This window comes from Lynx rufus, unplaced genomic scaffold (assembly GCF_022079265.1).
Source record: "Lynx rufus isolate CCGP_SWC_20201006 ecotype Redwood Valley unplaced genomic scaffold, mLynRuf1.p SCAF_15, whole genome shotgun sequence".
Classification (NCBI taxonomy): Eukaryota; Metazoa; Chordata; class Mammalia; order Carnivora; family Felidae; genus Lynx; species Lynx rufus.
In genome coordinates, this window is record NW_025814829.1 from 41,325,579 (window position 1) to 41,348,487 (window position 22,909).

Consider the following 22,909-nt stretch of genomic DNA (forward strand, 5'->3'; position numbering starts at 1 on the left):
TGGGCAATTTATTTTTTAATCTTTAAATTTCTTTTCAAACATTTTTTTAAGTTTGTTTTTAAGACAGAGAGAGTGGAGTGGGGCAGGGGCGGGGGGGGGGGGGGGACAGAGGATCTGAAGCAGGCTCTGAACTGACAGCAGAGAGCCCAATGTGGGACTTGAATTCACGAACCATGAGATCAAGACCTGAGCCGAAGGCAGCCGCTCAACCAACTGAGCCACCCAGGCGCACCAAGGCAGTTTAAATCTCCGAAGTGGTCCTCGTTTTTCTTAGTAAAATAAGGAGGTTAGATTTTAAGTACTCTTTCAGGTCTAATATTCTTGGGTTCTCCATCTGTGCTTTGATAAATTCCAGCTCTCTTTGTTCACATCAATCCATTAATAAGTGTTATTCAGTGCTTACTGTGCACCCCTAGTACACTAAATACCTTCAAAGATCAGTCCAACTCTAATGATTCTCTCTTTTGAATGTTTAAGCAATTGATTGCAAACTTATTTAGCAATCAATCACATACTGTTTGTCGTACCTCTTGTGTTATCTTGTGTTATGTATTCCTTGTTTATTATTGAAACTTTTTAAAAAATATTCATGTACTTTATATTCTTAACTAGATTGTAAAATCACAAACTATATGTTACACTATACTTCTTGGTATCTTCTAGCTATAATATCTGGTACAAAGTTCTTAATAACTGCTAAATGGTCAATGAATAATTGATGAAGAGTGTTGATGCATGTTGCAGATAAATATATGGAAAATCTTTACTGATACTCAGTTATCTATCAGGCACCAAACTAGCTGCCAGGAGATTGAGACTAACTGCATATAATGCTTGGCTTAAAGAAGCTTACAGAACCAGTATGGGGAGAAGACATGTAATAAGTCAAAATAAAGGTGTTATTTTACTGAATGATATCCTAGAAATATACAGATTATCTATTTTAAAGCCTTAAATAACTTACTCAGAAATTAATTGTGACTTTTGTTGCTATTTTATGTGAACTTTATTTAATTATATGTAAAACGCCTTTCTAGACCTTCAGCCACTAATATTAATTACATTAAAATAAAGTATGATACATGTAGATAAATATTATTGCTCTTGATTCAAGTGTTGAAAGTAGGTGGTGGGCATGTAGCCATACATATTACTATTCCCTCTCCTTTTCATATGTTTGAAAATATTTAGAATACACATGAAAAATAAGTCACAAATAACATTAATAGAAAAATTCCAATTACTTATGAAATAGAAACTGAGGTTTCAAAATATGGTTTTGTTTTTAGATTGAAGATGCTCAAGTTCAAGACACTGGTCGTTACACTTGTGAGGCAACAAATGTTGCTGGAAAAACTGAGAAAAACTATAATGTAAACATTTGGGGTAAGTGTGATTATATGTAATTCCTTCAAAATCAATCATAGGTAGACTTCCTGAACCTAAGCATATTGGTTATTAGAACTTCATGGGGCGCCTGGGTGGTGCAGTCGGTTAAGCGTCCGACTTCAGCCAGGTCACGATCTCGCGGTCCGTGAGTTTGAGCCCCGCGTCAGGCTCTGGGCTGATGGCTCAGAGCCTGGAGCCTGTTTCCGATTCTGTGTCTCCCTCTCTCTCTGACCCTCCCCCATTCATACTCTGTCTCTCTCTGTCCCAAAAAAAATAAATAAACGTTGAAAAATATATATATTAAAAAAAAAAAAAAAAGAACTTCGACATGGCACACTTCTCCTCTCCTGCCTGAGCTTATACCTTTAGTTCTTGCAACCAGGATCTTCTAACAATCGAGCTTTCTCCATGAACTGATGATGGCTGGATCAATTGAAAGAGGTCAGAAGGCCAAATCATGCACATGGATTTTGTGTGTGACAGAGAGAACACCTGTGTTTGCTTGGTAGTGGGATTACTCTGCTGACCAGTGTGAAAAGCTGTCCTCACTTGAAATTCTACCATTTGTTACCAACTAAGGTGATTCCTGGGAATTATCACAACTGTACTTGGCTATGATTATCTGCTAATTGTTAAAAAGTGCTCCAATTTCCAGTATATTCACCTTTATTTTATTTACTTGTTTAAATTCACTTATAACGTATCATGCCACATTTCTTTGATTGTATTTGTTTAAACTTTTTAACTGTTGAGATCATGAGCTGAAATTTATCTTTGATTTATAAAAGTTTATTCGAAACCACATTTTTAAAATCCAAATAGGTAGAGGAAGTAATTTGATTCCAATGGAGAGCACATATCTTTTAAAACTTCAAAAGCCTGAATTTATATGTGGAAAATAATTAATTATAAATCATTATCATTGAGGAAGGTTATGAGAAATGGTATTATTCACCCTGTGAAATGATTAATTTACCTTCAAAGAGTAAAATTTACTAAGTAGTAAATTTATTTACTACATATTAGTTATATATCATTAACATCTATCCCTACCTCCTTCCATCCTTTTTCTTCCTCCATTGCTCCTTCCCTTTCTTTCTCATTTCTTTCAAATGGGAAAAATACTCTTGTAACTCCCAGTCAAGATACTGAACTAAGTGTTGTCAAGTAAAGAAAGTGTTGTCAAGTGTTGAAAATAAAGAGAAAAATTAGAGCTGATGATCAGTTAGAAAGTGAGGTGAGAAATTCATTTTTGCAGTGGTATATTGAAGATGTGTATAGAGTGTCCCTGTGAAGCTGTCCTCTGTGCAGTCAGGAATACAGGCCTATAATTTAGGAGAGAGAGAAAAAAGAGTTAAAATGTAAAGGTGGAGACATGAGTATATATGTGGCGGGTCAAGATCCCATAGAGAATAAGAAGAATGTGCACAGAAGAACACTGTAGACTCTCACACATACAATATAAAAAAAGAGACAGAAAAAGAAACACAAAGTGAGAAACTGAGAAGGAGCAGTCAAAGAGGTAGGGGAAAACTTGTGTCATGGAAACTGAGGACAATGGTGTTCCCAAAAGTAAAACATGGACAACAAACGAGTTGGACATATGGACGGGTAGGTGCATGAATGAATAATGTCACATATTGCAGAGAAATTAGACATGAACTACAAAGTGTAGTTTACAGAAGAGAACAATGCCCCTTTAAAGGAAAGCAATTTAATAGGGGAAAGCAGAATGCAGTAAATATAAGAATAAATGATTGAGGGGAGAAAGTTGAGACATCAAGGATAAATTCACTCAAAAAAATATTTATCATGTGCCTCTGTGTTCTAGGCACTATGCCTCATGTAGTCATAGAGAAGTTAATGAGAAAGACAAAGCCACTGGTCACACAGAACATGTAGTCTGCTGCTACATAAATATCTTTAAATAGACATTTAAAATTAAACCTCCTAAGAGATCATAGGAGTATTTGTGGGTAGACATATCAGGGCTCATGACATCTAATTGAGATTTTAAGGATAAGTAGGCATTAGCTCTCTGAAGAGGATGGAAGCATTACAAAGACCTGGAGAATACTGTCTGTGTTCACTGAGGCAAACATCATTCACTATGGAGCCTGGTATGGAGCTGAGGAGAATGAGAAGACCTTGGGTAGAAAAGGTTAAAAAGGGAAGATTGAAAAGAATGTCTAAAACCAATTTTTAAAGTAGGTATTTGATTCTTAAAGTGATAGGATACCATTTAAAAGGATTTATAGAAGGACTGGGGTATTCAGATCTGTATTTTGGGAATAAAACATATAAACTCTATTAGTATTTAAGAAATTTAATTAACAGAATTAATTTATCACGTGGAGAGGTGTGAAAACAAGAAGAGTAAAGGATGGATGTCACTGTGGGTTGGCCCTCTGGGCCATGTGGACAGTAGTGCCCTTTTCTCAGAGAAGGAAGGTGACTGAATTCAATTGTGGGCAAGATGAGTTTGAAAGTGCCTCTGAGGCATCCAGATAGAGATGTTTAGTAGTCCGATACAAAAGTCTAGATCTCAGAGGGGGTCTACATTACAGATACAGATTTGCAAGTATTTATGTCAGTGGAAGCCACAGGAGTAGAGAAGGGTAGCATTTAGGTTGGAAAGGGTATACTTATAGTAGTGGCAATCTGTGTAATTTTCTTCTGTAGAACTTTGTATCTGTGGTATAGGTGATGACAGAGTAAACTATAGGATTCATCCAGAGAAAGAGAGTTGTCAAATAGGAAGGGCAATAGTGCAAGGCAGTTGAGAATATTGACAAAGGAATAGTTGAAATTATTGATCATGAAATCTAAGCTAGATAGAGAAGTCAGTAAATAAGAGTAGGCAGCTGGATTGGGAGGTTCCTGAGAGGTGAAAAGACTTGAGATTCAATTAAGTCAATGAAATGAGAATTGGGAATAATTGAGTGAAAGAGCTATAAGGACGGAGCAGTAGGAGAAACGTAGAAGAGGAACATGAGGGAGAAAGGGATGAGCAAATCAAGGAAGTGGCGTCACGGTGGTTTGACTGGATATACATGTAGATGTTGAGTTCATACAGAGTAATGGCAGATTTCCATGTGAAGAAGGATAGAAACAAGTGTCAAATTCTTCAATGAATAGAAAAACAATGCTTAAGGGTGCCTGGGTGCTCAGTCGGTTAAGCATCTGCCTCCTGATTTCAGCTCAGTCATGATTTCATGGTCATGAGATTGAGCCCCGCCCACATTGGGCTCCATGCTGAGCGTGGAGTCTGCTTAAGATTCTCTCTCCTCCTCCCTCCCATCTTCCCTTGAAAAGAAAAGAAAAGAAAGAGAAGAGAAAAGAAAAGAAAAAGAATGGTGGGTTCACAGATGATGGTGAGGGAGAAAGAGAAGTAAATTGATGGCATGAGCCTCAAAGGAATAGGCTTTCACGTGGGGGTGGTTGAAGTTGAACGGTGACTGGAAGCTGGACTGAGGGGTGAGGAGGATTCTCCCACTCCTCAGCTCCCAGGAGCTTGGAAAGCAAGCATCTGTCACCTGATAATACTGCAGCCAGAGAAGGATCTTGAGAGCAGAGTTCAGCCAGCAAATGCGGACTCAGCCTCCTTGAGAGAACCATGGGTAGTCAGGGTTCACTTGAAAGGTTCCAAAGAGAAACTAGAGGACAGTGGGGAGGCAGGCTATGCATTCTAGACCAGGTAACATAGCCATTTCTTAGATCCAACCCCTTGTGTCTATTTTTTACTACAACGTTGTAAGCGTGATATTTTCCAGTTCTCTTCAGCATCTGAGACATCAGAACTGGCTTGGCACAAATGACAGTTAATTTTAAATTTGGTAGGTGCTTTAGATTTTGATGCAAGAAGTCTATTTATCTGTAATACATTTGCTTCTTTTTAGCCGCTCTGGATATTTTGTTAATTAAGTTTCTATCAGTGAAAATGGGAAGTCTGCTAATAGGTATTTAGTCTACATCTTACAGTTGACTTTTAATGTGGTATTGATATGTCAACATCAAGTGCTAATTACTTCCTTGTGTCATTTGAGTGAGAACCTTTTTTTTTTTTTAATGTGAAGTATTACGGAAGTTTTATGTTAAGTTAATGTAAAAATTGTCTTTTTTCATCTTTCAGTACCACCAAATATTTATGGTTCTGATGAACTTGCTCAACTTACAGTCATTGAAGGGCATCTCATTAGTTTACTGTGTGAATCAAGTGGTATTCCACCCCCAAATCTCATTTGGAAGAAAAAAGGTCAGTTTTCACCCTTAACATTTATAAAATTAAATATAAATTTTAAATGAATTTATATTTTATATGACAAACGTCACTTTATTAACAATTTCCCTGGGGTCTGCATACTAAAATACTAGATAGCAGGATTGCTGTATTTTAAATGTATAGCATGTGATACTTTTAGTATCTAGCTGAAAATCTTTAGTTTTGAATCTGTTCTCCAGAAAAAAAAAAATAATCTTCTGTATTAGTTGATTGCTTTTTAATCAAACGCATTATAGAGTGGTTCTAATGATCAAGAGTCCACCATTCAAAGAAGTCTTTTTTCTTCTTCAGAATAGCTTTAAAAAATATTTTCTGGGGCGCCTGGGTGGCGCAGTCGGTTAAGCGTCCGACTTCAGCCAGGTCACGATCTCGCGGTCCGGGAGTTCGAGCCCCGCGTCAGGCTCTGGGCTGATGGCTCAGAGCCTGGAGCCTGTTTCCGATTCTGTGTCTCCCTCTCTCCCTGCCCCTCCCCCGTTCATGCTCTGTCTCTCTCTGTCCCAAAAATAAATACAAATGTAAAAAAAAAAAAAAAATTTTCTATAACAAGCAACTTTGCTGTATTTGTGACAATTTTGCAGTGTTAGGATTGAATTCTGCAGTTGAACAAACTTTCAACTTACTCATCAACAAATATTTATATGTATCCATTACCTATCAGAGAGATCATGTATATTTTTAGTTGACTTTTAAAATCATTTTTGTGGGGCACCTGGGTGGCTCAGTGGATAAGCGTCCAACTTCAGCTCACGTCATGAGCTCATAGTTCATGGGTTCGAGCCCCACATGGGGCTCTGTGCTGACAGCTCAGAGCCTGGAGCCTGCTTCAGATTCTGTATCTCCCTCTCTGTCTGCCCCTCCCTTTCTTGCTCTGTCTCTCTCTGTCTCTCTCTCAAAAATAAATAAACATTAAAAAAATTAAATTAAAATCATTTTTACTGTTTTAATATTTTACTTTATTTTTCTGTTTTCTTTCAAATGCAATATTGATTGAAAGAAAAATTTGCAGAAGATAATCTTGATAAATATCTTCTCTTCTTTCTCTTCCTCATGCTCCTTCTTGTCTCGTTTTTCTTCTTCTCTTTCTCCTTTTCCTTCTTCTGTTTTCCCTCTCCTTCCTTCTCCTCCTCCTTCTTTTTGCATAGGATTGTTTTGCAGTGTCATCTGCCTTTTAGGTACTTGAACTAGGATGTAAATAAATATACTTATCAGAGTATATACACAAAATGTTGTATGCTTTTGCTTCATATTCTGCCATTTTGTTTTCTTTTCAGGCTCCCCTGTGCTGGCTGATTCTGCAGGGCGAGTCAGAACTTTATCCGGAGGCAGACAGTTACAGATCTCAATTGCTGAAAAATCTGATGCAGGGCTATATTCATGTGTGGCATCGAATGTTGCTGGAACTGCAAAGAAAGACTACAGTCTGCAAGTTTACAGTAAGTTATTGACTAACCAGACTTTGGCACAATTTTCTTTTAACCTTTCTGTCTTTCATATTTACTTTTTCTTTATATCTTTAAGATACATTCAAGGCAGTGTGATTATAATATACCTATCATGAGACCCACAAATTTAAATTGTGCTGACATAAACAAAAAACAGTTGCTTACTTCTGTTATTTATTTAGCAATACAGCCGTCCACTCTGCATCAGCTTGCCAATGGCAGACGCATCGATGTGGTTGTATTGTGTTGTGGGCAGGATAGTGGATGTGTGGAATGGGGAGAGATAGCATTGTATCATAGGGTATATTTGCAGTACGTAAAAATACCTTATTTTAAAGATTAACTTATATATGATTTGAATGTTTTAAATATTTAAATTATCTCATTTAACTTTTACATGAGCTATGATAGGAAGCAAAATTAATGCCTCCATTTAAAAGTGTGGAAACCATAGAGGTTTCCATGACTGGCCAAGGTCACACAGCTTGATTGTGGTAGAAGTGGCACTAGAACACAAGGTTACTAACACTGGCCCATTTTTCTTCCCCCCACACATATTTATTAGTAATGGTCTAATTTTTTTTTCTTAGAATCAGTATCAGGTAAATTTAGCTGCAAAACTACAGAATAACTGGCGATCAGTGGCTTAACCAATTAGAGACTTATTTTCTCATATAATGAGAAGCCCGAGGTTGGCAGTCACTGGGGTTGGTCAGAACCTTAACTCATATCAGGACAGGAGGGCTAGGATTCTCCTGGCCCTTCCTTTGTGGTATCAACATCATTGCTGCAACTGTGGTATCAAGTCCACATTGAAGGCAAAAATAAAGGTAAGGGGTGGTATTTTTTCCTTTCATCAGGAGAGCAAAAGTATTCCAGACCCATTCCCCTCACCCCCTATGCCTACCCAGCCGATCTTTATTTAGATTTTATAGGCCTGAATTGATTCATGTGACCACCTCAAGTTTTAGCAATAGTCTCAGCTTTTCCAGCTCCCATAGTGGAAGTTAGAAGGAAGAAAGGAATTCATTGTGAGCGAGGCTCCTGTATCTATTTTAATGTTAGTCCTAGGAAGACTTCTGTAAATTAGGGCTATGAATGACAGGTTCAAATATTTGTGTAACTTGTCAAAAAGCAGGGAAAGTAGCAAACACAGAATTCTTTTTTTACTGTGTTGATAGTTTATTCTAAGCATGAAACCATTTAGAAACATTGGAGAAGAATTCAACATCTCAATATAGCAATGCTGTCTGTTAGCCTTGGGACTCTTCTTTAGTAGTTAATATTCGACATCAAAAATGAATTTAACTTTGACTGATAATAATTCCTAGGCAAGACTGGAAGCAGACATTTCCTACTTTATTATTTTTTTCTTTTTTCTTTAGTTCAACCAACAATATCTAATAGTGGCAGCCACCCTACTGAAATTATTGTGACTCGAGGGAAGAGTATTTCCTTGGAGTGTGAGGTGCAGGGTATTCCTCAACCAAAAGTGACCTGGATGAAAGATGGCCGCCCCTTGACCAAGGGAAGGGGAATGGAAATATTGGATGAAGGTCGCATCCTTCAGCTGAAGAACATTCATGTATCTGATACAGGCCGTTATATGTGTGTTGCTGTGAATGTAGCAGGAATGGCTGACAGAAAATACGACTTAAGTGTACATAGTAAGTATAAAGAAGCTCAATAAGTCTATTCACTGGCTCTTATAGTCTATAGCATCCTGGATAGGAGATTTAAACCTTCTGTGTTGAGTCTTTTATTTATAGCCTATGATTTTCTACATATGTACCTCTTTTCTGGATCAGTCCCATCATTTATCCTTCTATACCTGACCTCCCATTTCTTAGCTTGCTGAAACAGGCATATATTGGATATTCTATTAGAAAAGCACATAGTGAAGTAGATATAATTGTCTAATTATCTTCTTCAAGTACTTTTGGTCCAGTGCTATCCCAAGTAATATTCCTTAAGTCTATTTTCCAAATTTGCTGTCTTGGTTTGAACAAGCCTAGGTTCCTTAGAGCTTACGGACTCAGCATCAGTTGTTCATGAGTTTTACCAAAGTCAGCTTTAATATTTTAATTATTGAGTCATGAATGTCAATACGAATACACCAAACATACATGTACTCAGGGACAGTTTTTTATATGCATATAATTTGAATGGCAATTTTAATTTTTTCTTTGTTTTTTTAATTCAGTTTATTTAAACAAAAATAATTTGCCACCCCACCCCACCCCAACCCCCCACACACACACCACACACACACCTTTGATAACCATCAGTCTATTTTCTGTATCTATAAACTTGGTTGTATTTATTTGTTTGTTTTTAGATTCCACATCTAAGAGCGATCATACAGAATTCGTCTTTCTCTGTGTGACTTATTTCACTTAGCATAATGCCCTTGAAGTAGTTTTGTTCTTTTTTTATGGCTGAACAATAATCCATTGTATACAAATCCTTTAATTTCTTCATCTATTCATCCATCAATGGACACAGGTTGTTTCCATTGCTTGGCTATGGTAAATAATGCTGCAATGAACATGTGGGGGCATATATTTTTTCAAGATAGTGTTTTCATTTTCTTCATATAAATACCTAAAAGTAAATTGCTGAATCACATGGTCGTTCTATTTTTAATTTTTTAAGGAACTTCAGAAAACCTGTTTCTCATCATGGCTGCACCAGTTTACATTCCCACCAACAGTGCACAAGCATTCTCTTTTCTCTTCATCCCCCCTCCTTGTTATTTTTTGTCTTTTTGATAATAGCCTTTCTAACAGGTGTGAGGTGATATTGCATTGTGCTTTTGATTTGTATTCCCTATTGATTAATAATGTTGAGTACCTTTTCATGTACCTATTGGCCATCTGTATGTCTTTTTTTTTTTTTTTGATGTTTATTTATTTTTGAAGGAGAGAGAGACAGAGCGTGAGGGGGAAGGGGCAGAGAGAGAGGGAGACACAGAATCTGAAGCAGCCTCCAGGCTCTGAACTGTCAGCAGAGAGCCCAACACAGGGCTCAAACCCATAACCCACGAGATCATGACCTGAGCCAAAGTCGGAGGCTTAACCGACTGAGCCACTCAGGCGCCCCTGTATGTCTTTTTTTTGGAAAAATGTCTATTCATATACTTTTCCCATTTTTAATTGGATTGTCTGTTTTGGGCTATTGAATTGTATGAGTTCTTTATATATTTTGTATATTAACACCCTATCATATATATGATTTACAAGTAATTTTTCCTGTTTGGTAGGTTGCCTTTTCATTCTGTTGATTATTTCCTTTGCTGTGCAGAAGCTTTTTACTTTGATGTAGTCCCAATAGTTCATTTCTGCTTTTGTTGCTTTTGTTTTTGGTGTCATATTCAAAAAAGCATCTTAATATCCTATGTCAAGGGGCTTACTGCCTATGTTGCCTTCTAGGAGTTTTATGTTTTCATGTCTTGCGTTCAAGTCTTTAATTCATTTGAGTTAGTTTTCATGTATGGTGTCAGATAGTGGTCCAATTTCATTAGTTTGCATTTGGCTATCCAATTTTCCTAGCACCATTCATTGAAGAGACTGTCTTTTCCCCATTGGATATTCCTGGCTCCTTTGTCATGAATTAATTGACCATATATGAGTGGGTTTGTTTCTGGGATCTCTGTTCTGTACCATCGATTTTTGTGTCTGTTTTTATGCCAATACCATGCTGTTTTAATTGCTATAGCTTTGTAGAATAGTTTGAAATTAAGTAGCGTGATGCCTCCAGCTTTATTCTTTCTCAAGATTGCTTTGGCTATTTGGGTTTTTTTGTGGTTCCATATAAATTTTCAGATTGTTGACTCTCTTTCTGTGGAAAATACCATTGGAATTTTGATAGGGATTGCATTGAATCTGTAGATTAGTTAGTATGGACATTTTGACAATATTAATTCCTCAATCCTTTTATTTGTTCCTTCTTCAGTTTCTTTCATTAATGTCTTATAAGTCTTCAACATACAGGTCTTTCACTTCCGTGGTTAATTTATTCCTATGTATTTTATTCTTTCTGATACAATTGTAAGTGGGATTGTTTCTTTGTTTCACTCTCTGATACTTAATTATTAATGTATAGAAATACAATAGATTTTGTGTATTGACTTTGTATCCTGCAACTTTAATTAATTAATTTATTAGTTTTAACAGGTTTTGGATGGAATCTTTAGGAATTGCAATTTTTAAATCTATAGAAACAATGATAAATTTAATAGACACAATCTTATAAGTTGAATCCAATTAGGACATGCACAACATCCAGTATTAATAACCTGTGGTTTGCAGCCAGTGTATGAGCCAAAGTTAACAGAATCAGAATGTAAAATAAAAGAGGTTTCAATATAAAGCATCTTTTTCTGTTAGATTACTTTTAATTTTTAGGATTAGAATTATTTGTTAGAAAATTCTGCCCATAAGGAGGTCATAAATCCATATTAGAGATTTACCAGACAAGATGAATGACTCAGAAAATCATTCACCACCAAGAGAATAATGGCGTGAAAGTCATTTACTGCTATGAGTGGGGAAAAAGTGACATTTTTTACCTCCAGCAGTGTCACACTAAAAATACTGCTGCTACTAATAAGCTCATTGTTGTGGTTGCTTATTTTGCTTACTGTTCACCAGAAAATGGAAGTCTAATTATTAGCCATAGGCTGTTGAGGATTTGGTTTTTGATATATGTTAGCTACTTTATTTTCCTTTTCTTGTTTGTTTTATCTTACAGCCCCTCCAAGCATCATAGGAAACCATGGGAAACCTGAAAATATCAGTGTCGTGGAAAAGAACTCAGTGTCCCTGACTTGTGAAGCTTCCGGAATTCCCCTGCCTTCGATTACCTGGCTTAAAGATGGGTGGCCTGTCAGCCTTAGCAGTTCTGTGAGAATTCTCTCAGGTATTAGAAATTTTCATAGCCTGATAATCTGGATGGCTTCATATGGCTACAGTTTCTCCTTAATTTCTCTTTATTTTTTCTTTTTGATCTAATTGCTTACTATATTGCTGGTCATATTAAGAAAAAATATTTAGAAGGACATCAGAAGCTCTATGAAAAGGGGGAAAAATCTGTAAATATCTCTAGATCCTTTTAAAAAAGAAATCACGGCACTTTCTTATTACTTAAATCATGGGGATGTCAGAACATTCATGCTACAGTAAGTACCAATCAATTTGAAAAGTGAGGAATGAAGAGAAATACTGAAAATGAAGCCAGAGTCTAGAATGAATCATATTTTATAACAAATCTCCATAACCAAGTATTTCATTTGAGTGAGTTTTATATTTTCAGGATGGGTTAGTTTCCAATGAGCTAGGACTTTATCATTAATGTAAAAGGGATATTCAGCTTCTCCCTCATCTGATTATGTAAAAAAATCTATTAGTTTGTCCTTTATAAACCAGGGTAAGCATGCAGAGAGGTGTCTCAAGGCCATGCCACAGGAGTCTGCGCTTAGCTCTTTTTTTTTTTATTTTTTTTTTTTTAATTTTTTTTTTTTCAACGTTTTTTATTTATTTTTGGGACAGAGAGAGACAGAGCATGAACGGGGGAGGGGCAGAGAGAGAGGGAGACACAGAATCGGAAACAGGCTCCAGGCTCTGAGCCATCAGCCCAGAGCCCAACGCGGGGCTCGAACTCACGGACCGCGAGATCGTGACCTGGCTGAAGTCGGACGCTTAACCGACTGCGCCACCCAGGCGCCCCTGCGCTTAGCTCTTTTAGGAATGAGTCTGTGCTTCACTCTTTAGGTCTTACATAGACCAAGAAAACAATCTTGCCAAGCTGTGGTTAATAAAGGGCTTGGATACTGAGAAGAATACGTAATATGCTGAATGAAGGCATCTGAATTCAAACACACCTCACCCTGAAACTTTTGAGTTAAGCCTAACAAAATGAAGTTAAACTTCTGCACTTACATTAAAAGCATGATGATGGGGGCATCTGGATGAGTCAGTCGGTTAAACTCCCAACTCTTGGTTTCAGCTTAGGTCATGATTTCACGGTTTTGTGAGTTAGAGCCCTGAATCGGGCTGTGAGCTGCTAGCACAGAGCCTCCTTAGGATTCTCTCTCTCTCTCTCTCTCTCTCTCTCTCTCTCTCTCTCTCTGGCCCTCCCCCACTTGCGCTCTCTCTCTCTCTCTCAAAATAAATAGACTTAAAAATTTTTTTTAAATGATGAAAATTAGGGTGAAATATAGCTTCAGAATTTTTCAAGAAGAGCTCTGAATTGTGTTTGTGATTCAGTATACATTAACAGTGTAATGTGGTCATCAAGAAAATAAATCCAGTATTTTGCCACATTAATAAAAGATACTTTCATTAAAAAAAAAGAAAGAGACCAATTGTATTCTGGACTTAACTTACTCACTAGGAAGACTGGAAGGACCTATTGATAATATTTTTAAAAAAGGTAACCATGATAGTACATTATTGCAAAATAATTTACATTTCTGATTGTATTTAAGGTGGAAAAATAAACCGTATGTAACGTTATGGTTACATAGTGAAAATTAAATTTAAAGACTTGAAGAACCATGGTGCAGAAAAGAATTATGTTGGTTGTGTCTAGTTCCAGAGGCTAAAAGTAATGCCAGTTTATGGAAGATTCTAGGGACAGATTTGGGTCTGAATATAAACAACTTAAAAAATAGTTATGTTGTTAAAAGTTAAGATGAACTATTCTTAAGAGTAAGTGACCTCTTGCCTCTAAATTTGTTCAAAGTTTCAATTCCCACTTTTGAAGACTTTTTCAGATAAGATCCTTTCCTAGTTTTGAATTAATTCTAAATATCCTAAGGTCCCTCTGTTTTTTTAAGGTGTTGGTCTATAAATGATAGGACCTTGATGAAGAATTTATATTGCTATAATTATTGTATTTATTGCCTATAATACTCACTAAATTTACAATTCCAAAAAAGTTACTTTGTTAACTTCTATTTCTTCACCTATAAAGTGAAGATATTAATAATATTTGCCTCTTAGGGCTTTTGTAAAGTTGAAATGAGTTCATATATGTAAATCCGTTAACACAAGCATCCAATACATGTTCAGTATTGACATAGACAGTCAAGGAAAAGGTTTGGGTGTCCCTGTCCTGGGAAATTTTCCTATTTCCTTACTATATTACTTTCCTCTGCACAGGAGTCGTAGTCTCTATTGATCTTAGGAAATGCATACGAATGACAAAGGCTTTATTACAATTTGGCTACCAAAAACCTGAACACATTATCTTCTTGTCTTGAAATCATCCTCATATTTTTGGCTTCTTTTTTTTTTTTAATTCTCAATTGCTGAAAAAGTAGGAACTCTTTTTAAATATAATAGCTACACCAGGGCTCCTGAAATGAAAAAGGCAAGATAGTAGTGATGGACTGCTATCACAAAGAGTGATATGCTCTGGCTTATTCTAGATTTACAGGAGTGGTGTTTGGGTTTTATTTAGTCTTGTTTTGCTTGACAAGCAGCTGGAGATCCCTGAGTGAACACATTAAAAGTATTTGACCTCGTGGCGTTGCCAAAAGAGTCATTCAGTTTTACAGTCTGAACATGTGTATTGTGCAATAGATGAATGAGAATCAGATGAATGGCATATGACTTGCTTGGTCCTTGGTCTGCTGCACACTTCTGTTTCATTAAGATTAGTTCTCCTGAGACTAAGTACAGATTTTCTGAAAGCAATATGTTTGTGAAGGTCATTGTTTTGAAGTTATCTGCCAAGAACAGATAGCTGCTATAAAAGTTTAATAGGTACAAGAAACATCTCCATTTAAGTATAACTTACTGTCAGATCTTTTGTTTCTCACTGGATTAAGTGAGAGGACCAGGAAACAAAAGAAAGATCATGAGATTTAGGCGGTTAAGGTTTGCAGAGCTAGAAATAACTCATAAAAGTTGTATTGTGTTAATATCTCTCAGCTGGAATCATATTATGGTCTCACTAACTTGGCAGTGAGTACCTGAATCCCTGCCGAATTAACACAAGTTTTTTTGACATGTTTACACAATTTCTGTATTTAACTTTCTTTATTTAAATTCAGTTCAGAAAAAAAAAAAAGATTGAATTCAGGTAATCAACTTTGTCTAAATAAGTTACTACCTAGCTCGCCTTTCAACGGGTTGAAGATAGGAAGGTTGCTTACAGGAAAAGCTCAGTGACATCTTGTGTTTATAAAAACAAAGCAGATGGACTCTCCTGAGAAATCCAGAGCCAGGTGAATATTTACATGAAAATTCCATGTTTAACCATTTCCATTTTTTTAGTTCAAATTCAGAGTACTAAGCAAAAATGTACCAGGTAGAAACGTATTACAAAATCTAAGACATGAGTTACTTTTTTTTTCTTAGAATGTACTTCTCAAATGGTTTCAAGGACTCTCCTCTCAGTGTGCCTTAGTTTTCTTCAAGCTTTGCTTCAGCCCATTTACTGGCTCCTCTTCCTTTGTCCTTCAGGGTGTGACTAGACCCTTCAGCATATCAGAGCCTCCCTCTCAGTCTACAAGCATTTCATAGATGCAGAATCTTTTGTCCCTACATAGAAGTACAAAACATAAAATGTAACAAAAGCAGAGTTGTGCTAGTCAGTCAAGTGACGCCCACAGACTTTGATCGAAATGATTCTAGGACTCCATGATACTCAGGTGAAGACCAGTAGTTGGTCTTCATGGTTTCCCCCATTCCTTATAGAGTGATGTCACCATAGTCTGGGTTACTTGTGTAGTTCTTTTTCTCACATTCCCATTTCATATGCCCAGTGGCAAACTGGGAATCTTTTCCTAAATGTCCTGTCACAATTGTCTTTCTAAAGCACAGATCACATCATGACGTTTTTTGTTTACACACTTCCATAGCTTTTAGTGAGCACGATAAAGCCCCAATTCCGTAGCAAAGCATTCAAGGGGCCAAAGCGTCTGGCCCTACTCCAACTAGTCTTATCTCTAAATATTGGCTTCACCTGCTCTGATTCTTTTTTTTTTTTTTTTAGAGAGACAAAGAGGGAGTGAGTGGGGAGGAGGGGCAGAGAGAGAGAGAGAGAGAGAGAGAGAGAGAGAGAGAGAGAATCTCAAGCAGTCTCCACCCTCAGCTCAGAGCCCAATGCAAGACTCAATCTCATAACCCTTGGAGCATGACCTAAGCTGAAATCAAGAGTCGGACACTCAACCTACTGAGTCACCCAGGCTTCCCTCACCTTTAAGTACCACAACCCACATCTGTTTTCTCCTGTACTACCTCATTCATAGTCTACTCAACAGTGGTTTCTCTCAACTCCTCTATGTGTTAAACTATACTTGCCTTTTAAGATTATGTTCAAACATCACCTCTCTGAAACTCTGTTTCTTGCCTGCTGTCACCTAGCATTGCATTAATGTTTTTATCCATTCAACCAAAAAATTATTCTGAATTGCCCTTTCTGTTTCATATAGACTTAAAACATGATTTAAAAAAGATACTTGACTTAAATGAATGTTTAAGGCCTTTGAAGCATATTGACTGAATTTTATCTAAATTGAGCATTAGTTGGCCAACTTGTAAAGTTATCGATTTCTTTTTGAGTCATCTGGTGGTTTGCTTCTCTAGGAGGCAGGACTCTGCGGTTGATGCAGACCAGAATAGAAGATGCGGGACAGTATACTTGTGTTGTAAGAAATGCAGCTGGTGAAGAAAGAAGAATCTTTGGGCTTTCAGTATTAGGTATTTTTATAATTTTCAGTTGGCTTAATGCATTCTGTATGTACATTTAAATTTTATCCACAGCTTGATCTCACATTCATATATTCTTTGGCCCCTGGGCTGATACTTTTGGCAATAATTCAGTGTTAGAATAATTTTGGATGTAATTAGTTGGATTAAAATGCCTGAAATGCCATGTCTTTTCAGTTCACAATTGTTCAACAATATTTTAAGACTCTGATAACTTGTTTCATGTGAATATTTATCAGAGTTACAGTGGGAGAAATAAATGTCTAATAAATGTTCTTATCAACTTGTTGGCATTTTTATCCAGACTTTATAACTTATGTTACAATAAAATTCATTATAAGTGAATTCATGGCATATAGCTTTATACTATATCTAAAAATTGGAATTGATCAAAATAATGTAATGACATTCTAGTAAACAAATAATGAGAATTTGGGGATTTGTTTTAAAGGTTATAGCTAATAAAAATATAAACAAAGATGCTTATAAAATAATAATCCTGCTGTTAGAATAGTTGCTTGCTTTTTCTGGTTTTTTCTGCATTTAACTTTTTTTTTTTTTTTTTTTTTAGTGCCACCTCGCATTGTGGGCGAAAATACATTGGAAGACATGAAGGTCAAAGAGAAACAGAGTGTTACACTGACTTGTGAAGTGACAGGTAAGGGACTTAGCTCTTGTATTCCTGCTGTTCCTCCACTCACTGATTATTTATTGCCTCCACTATGTATCTTAATTAGTTGAGAAAAAAGTCAAACTACTATAATAAGCATTTGAAATTGAATTCTAGTTGAGTAGAGCCAATAGAAGTATAGGAGGAAATTTCTCAGATTCTCTGGAGATGAGAATATTCCAGGGTGCCTGGGTAGCTCAGTGGGTTAAGCATCTGGCTCTTGATTTCAGCTCAGGTCATGATCTCACCGTTTGTGAGATCCAGCCCTGTATCAGGCTCTGCACTGGCAGCGCGGAGCCTACCTAGGATTCTCTCTCTCCTTCTGTCTGCCCCTCCCCCTCTCAAAATAAATAAATAAACTTTAAAAAAACAAAAGAATACCCCTACACTGAGGAAAGGAAGGAAGAAGGGGTGGGTGGGGGAAAAAAGAAAGACACATAGGTCTTTTCTTTCAATTCAATAAATTATTGTCTTTTTAAAAATTCTGCTTCTGCTTGTATATAGAGAAACAGAAAAGATGTATACAATATATGTATATACATATATACACACACATACATAGATAAAGAAAGTGTGATGTACACACACACACACACACACACACATTTTCTTTATCCATTCACCTGTCAATAGACACTTAAGTTGTTTTCATATTTTACCTATTGTGAATAATACTGCAGTAAATGTGGGAGTACAGATATCTTTTTAAGACAGTGACTTTGGGTTTTTTTTTAAATATATGCCAGAAGGAGAATTGCTGGATCATGTGGTATTACTATTTTTAATTTTTTGAGATCTCCATAATGTTTTCCAAAGTGGCTATGCCAATTTACATTCCCACCAACAGTGCACAATTGTTCCCTTTTCTCACATCCTCGTCAATACTGGTTATCTCTTGTCCTTTTGATAACAGTCATTCTAACAAGTGTGACATAATATCTCACAGTGGTTTTGATTTGCATTTCCCAATGATTAGTGATGTCGAACATCTTTTCATGTACCTATTTGTCATCTGTATGTCTTCTTTGGAAAAAATGTCTATTCTGGTCCCTTGCCAATTATTAAATTTTATTATTTGTTGTTGTTTGCTATTAAGTTCTTTATATATTCTGGATATTAATCCCTCATCAGATATGTGGTATGCAAATGTTTTCCCCCATTCCATAGGTTGCCTTTTTATTTTGCCAATGATTTCTTTTGCTGGGCAGAAGCTTTTTAGTTTAGGACTCCCATGTCATAGACTCTGGGTCTGGAGTTCTCCTGGTCCAGCAAGAAAGTGGATGCAGGATTGAAATGCCAGAGAGGGTAATGTCCAAGAGGAGACAAGAGCCCTCCTGAATAAGGGTCCTTGCTCTGTTTTTATTAGGATCAGAAATCTTACCAGCGTGATGGGCATGCACGAAGAGACATTGAAACTGTGAACATTAATTCATGGGCGTGGGGGAAAGTGGGTTTGAAGATATGCAGTGTTAGGGGTTTGGGTCAATACAAAATAAAATTCTGGTGCTGGGTGGAAGGTTGTTTACAGCAGATGAGAGGCACCACCTCTGTTTACCTAAACTGGCCTAGGGACAAGAAAGAGCATGCTACTTCAGGGTTAATAAGGCACCGTCCTTTTGCTAATTAGCTCCACTCCAGGCAACTTGCCCTGCTGTGGTCTATAGCCCTGTTTACCTGTTTTTGTCCTTCCTTCCAATGAAAGCAGCTTTCTGCTATTGTACTAAATTGGAGGGTGTTTCTGCCCTGAAACCTAATCTTGTTTACCTCATCTTGGATGTTTTCATCCTGAGATTTCCTGTTCCTATACCTTTGTCCTATACTGAGGGCCTTTGCCCTGTTTACCTAATCTTGTTTACCCAAACTTGGGTGTGTTCATCTTGTGGCTTTCTAATTCTTTATGCCTTGTTAACCCATCAGTGCAAGCTCAGGGAATTCCTAAGCTTATTCCCTACAGTTCCCCCTTTTTTTGTTTTTCTTGGTTCTTCTAGTTTAGTGTTTGAGGACCGTCATAATGAGCTCCTGGTCCTTTTGCTTTTGGATGGTTTGGAGGGTGATTCTGCAAATATGTAAAAAGAGACACAGTAAAAGCATTCCACTTCCCAGAGTTATCCACAGTTTAAGATGAGTGCTGGCTGTTAAGTAAGAAAGGATTTAGGTCACGCCACGTTGCCCAGGAATCAGCCCACTCATTTTTAAGTTAGTCTTCTGCATATTGTAGCTGTTGATACAAGTCATATCTAAGTTTTCTCTATTGTTAGAGAGGTAGAAAGAAAAAACACCGTAAAGGTGTGTCTGGACAGCATCCCAAGCTTGGGAGTGATTATAAGGAATGCCAGTCATGCAAATATGCTGGTAGTTAGAGTCGCAGGACAGTTTAGAGTGAAGGAACAAGGCCTTATGTCTTTTTCCAATAAATTCCACTGCAGCCTCAAGAGCTTTGAGGCAGGCCAAAACTTGTCTATCAATAGAAGTTTGACTTATAAATTCTTTGGTAGTGTTGACCATAAACTTACTAAGGACATGGGCTGTTTGGATAGTATGATGCAGGAGATTCCAATAACAGAGGCAGAGACCATAGCGCCTACTGCTGCTAGGATGCCCATGATTAACAGGCCAACAAATCTTTTTTGCCTTACCAGTGTTGAACAAACTTGGAAAGTGTGCCTAGTCCTGATGGATGCATATAGGGCTCAGAGCTATTACAGGAACCCAGGCCGAGATGCGCTAAGTACTGATAAAGAGGAGATATTTAATTGGGTAATGTTATAATTATTTATGCAGGACATAAACCAGCCCTGTGAGGGAGAGATATTGTAATTATTTTCTAGTAGTTTGATCTGTAAAGTGGAGGTAGCAAAGAGAACATAGGGAGAAGGGACACAAGTAGTGGTCCATGCAAATTGATGGTTGTTCAAGGAAGCCCAAGTTATGTTAATATGTCGATTTACATAAATTTCACCATGGCTAACAGTACAAGTGAAGAAGGGAAGGCCTAGCTTACAAAGATTAACAAGCCAGTCCTTTTAATTTCTCTTTATGTGCATTAATTAAAGGGCCTGACAAGCTCTGTCTTTCCAGAAAATATTGTCCCTACTAGACTGGTCATAGGATATGGTCTTATTTGAATATTTTGTTTCAAGGTGTCCTCTAGGACCCCTTCAATAATAGTCCAATTGCCCCAGCGAAGATTATGCTCAATCTCTCCATAACAGGTTGTCCAAGGAATATTATTCCAGGGGTGGTCTGAATATTTGAGACTAGAGCAAGCTATAACATTAAGAGTGTGAGATATGTTTGTTTTTTGAGGTAAATCAAAGCTTGTGGCTGACAAAAAGGTAAAATTCTCTGGCCTTGTAGAGGTTTTGGGCCGTACACATAAAAGCCAGTTAATTTTTAGTTTGCGACAAACAGATAAATTGCTAAATTTAGTAACACACACAGGAGGTGCTGGAAGAAGCCACCATCGAGGTCTTGGCATATAAAGCCAATACTCTTGTTCAGTTTGGAAGGGCCAGTTAAGATTGGCTCCCTCCATGAACTCTGCCATTATTGCTAATAGAAATATCCAGGCTAGGAGTGTTAAGCTATCAAATATAGGTAGGTTAAGAAGATGAGCCCAATATGAATATTGAGCTCGGCCTGGACAAATGAGGGCAAGGAGAAAAATCAGGGTTACATATATTAAATTCTTGTTAATGATGGAGATCATGGCCATCAGATGCGAATTAGGGGCATATGCAATATCATTGTTTTGTAAGAGGATGACAGCCTGGTTAGACAGGTGTTTAAGGCTTCCCCATGTTATATCAGGAGCAAAAACTTGTGTTTGTGGCTTCAGGATGAGGAGTCAATGCAGAGGCTTCTTCCATCTTGAAAAAGGGGGGCAGTGGTTGCTCATTCAGAGTCATTCTCTGGATGTCCTAGTTCACTGGAAGATATCCTGGGGGTCTCCACTATGGCATGGTACAGCTACACCAACCAAGAGGGAATCCACAGAGGTCCAGAATCTGAAAGAACACAAGCATATCCTCGACCCCAGGTGAGAAGTTCAGTGGGCTCAGTCCGTGTGAGCCCCCCTTTGGAGATTTTGGATAGCACCATAGAGTGAGAGGGTTTATTTGATTTTGAAGAATGTCATTCAGCTGCAGTTAGTACTTGAGGATTAAGATTTTAAAAGAGTGGGGCGCCTGGGTGGCGCAGTCGGTTAAGCGTCCGACTTCAGTCAGGTCACGATCTCGCGGTCCGGGAGTTCGAGCCCCGCGTCAGGCTCTGGGCGGATGGCTCAGAGCCTGGAGCCTGTTTCCGATTCTGTGTCTCCCTGTCTCTCTGCCCCTCCCCCGTTCATGCTCTGTCTCTCTCTGTCCCAAAAATAAATAAAAATGTTGAAAAAAAATTAAAAAAAAAAAGATTTTAAAAGAGTAATCATAGCACTATCAAGAAGGAGCTGAGGTTATAATGCAGACAGCCAGGGGTATCTCCCCCCTTTTTGTTTGTTTGTTTGTTCTTTTACATATTTTTGAGCATATTATGTGTTCATTTTATAATTGCTTGGCCTTGTGGATTATAAAGAATGGGTAATTCCAACCAAGGCTTAAGTAAAAAAAATTAAAAGGGTGTGTTTTCCTGTTGTTTTACCCTTTTTGTTAAAATTATATTTATTTATTTACTTACTTATTTTACTTACTACCATTAACAAAAATGTATTTTCATTTTTTAGATCTTACATATCTCTTACTTTTTTATATATGAAGTTACTTATTTCCATTAGCCTTAATTACATATAGCAGAATTTTAACTCTTAGAAACCTTAGTCTCCAGTGAAAACTAGGTAGTAACCAATTGTGAACTGTTATATCAGAAATTTTTTAGGTGGCAGACTTATGAATCCATTAGGCATAAAGTATGTTTTCTTAATGGATTTAAATATTCTTAGTTTGGGGTGTTTTTTTTTTTTTTTTTTGCCATAAGACATCAGAAGCATAAACCTATGTTTAGTAAGCAATGCTTCAGCAGTCCATTTGATTTGGAAGAACCCTAAATGTCTGATGAACTTAATTTGATTTAACATTTAAGCAAAATGTTCAAGTTTTAGGTTACCAAAGACCCTGAAAGCTATTTTAACAATTACTCATGAAAACTATGAGACAAAGTTAACCATTTACTCTAAGTCATCCTCTTGGTAACAAATTGGAACAGAAATAACAGGAGCTTATTTGACCTTCAGTAAACCTTAGTAGAATTAAGGTGTATTATTTAATTCCCTGAGCTTGCACCGATGGGTTAACAAGGCATAAAGAATTAGAAAGCCATAGGATGGGGCACTTGGGTGGCTCAGTGGGTTGAGTGTCCGACTTAAGCTCAGATCATGATCTCATGGTTCGAGGGTTCGAGCCCCACGTCGGGTTCT

At 37.2% G+C, this 22,909-nt stretch overlaps 1 protein-coding gene across 1 annotated transcript in view; it reads left to right on the plus strand.

The window, feature by feature from the left end:
- The window catches only part of HMCN1 (hemicentin 1), a 465,916-nt gene that overhangs the window by 316,037 nt on the left and 126,970 nt on the right, over positions 1-22,909 (plus strand). Inside the window, exons 42-48 of the mRNA XM_047077306.1 lie at positions 1,290-1,386; positions 5,522-5,644; positions 6,943-7,104; positions 8,499-8,780; positions 11,866-12,033; positions 16,710-16,823; positions 17,404-17,490. Coding sequence (XP_046933262.1) covers positions 1,290-1,386; positions 5,522-5,644; positions 6,943-7,104; positions 8,499-8,780; positions 11,866-12,033; positions 16,710-16,823; positions 17,404-17,490 — 1,033 coding nt within the window. The remainder of the gene's footprint in view (positions 1-1,289; positions 1,387-5,521; positions 5,645-6,942; positions 7,105-8,498; positions 8,781-11,865; positions 12,034-16,709; positions 16,824-17,403; positions 17,491-22,909) is intronic.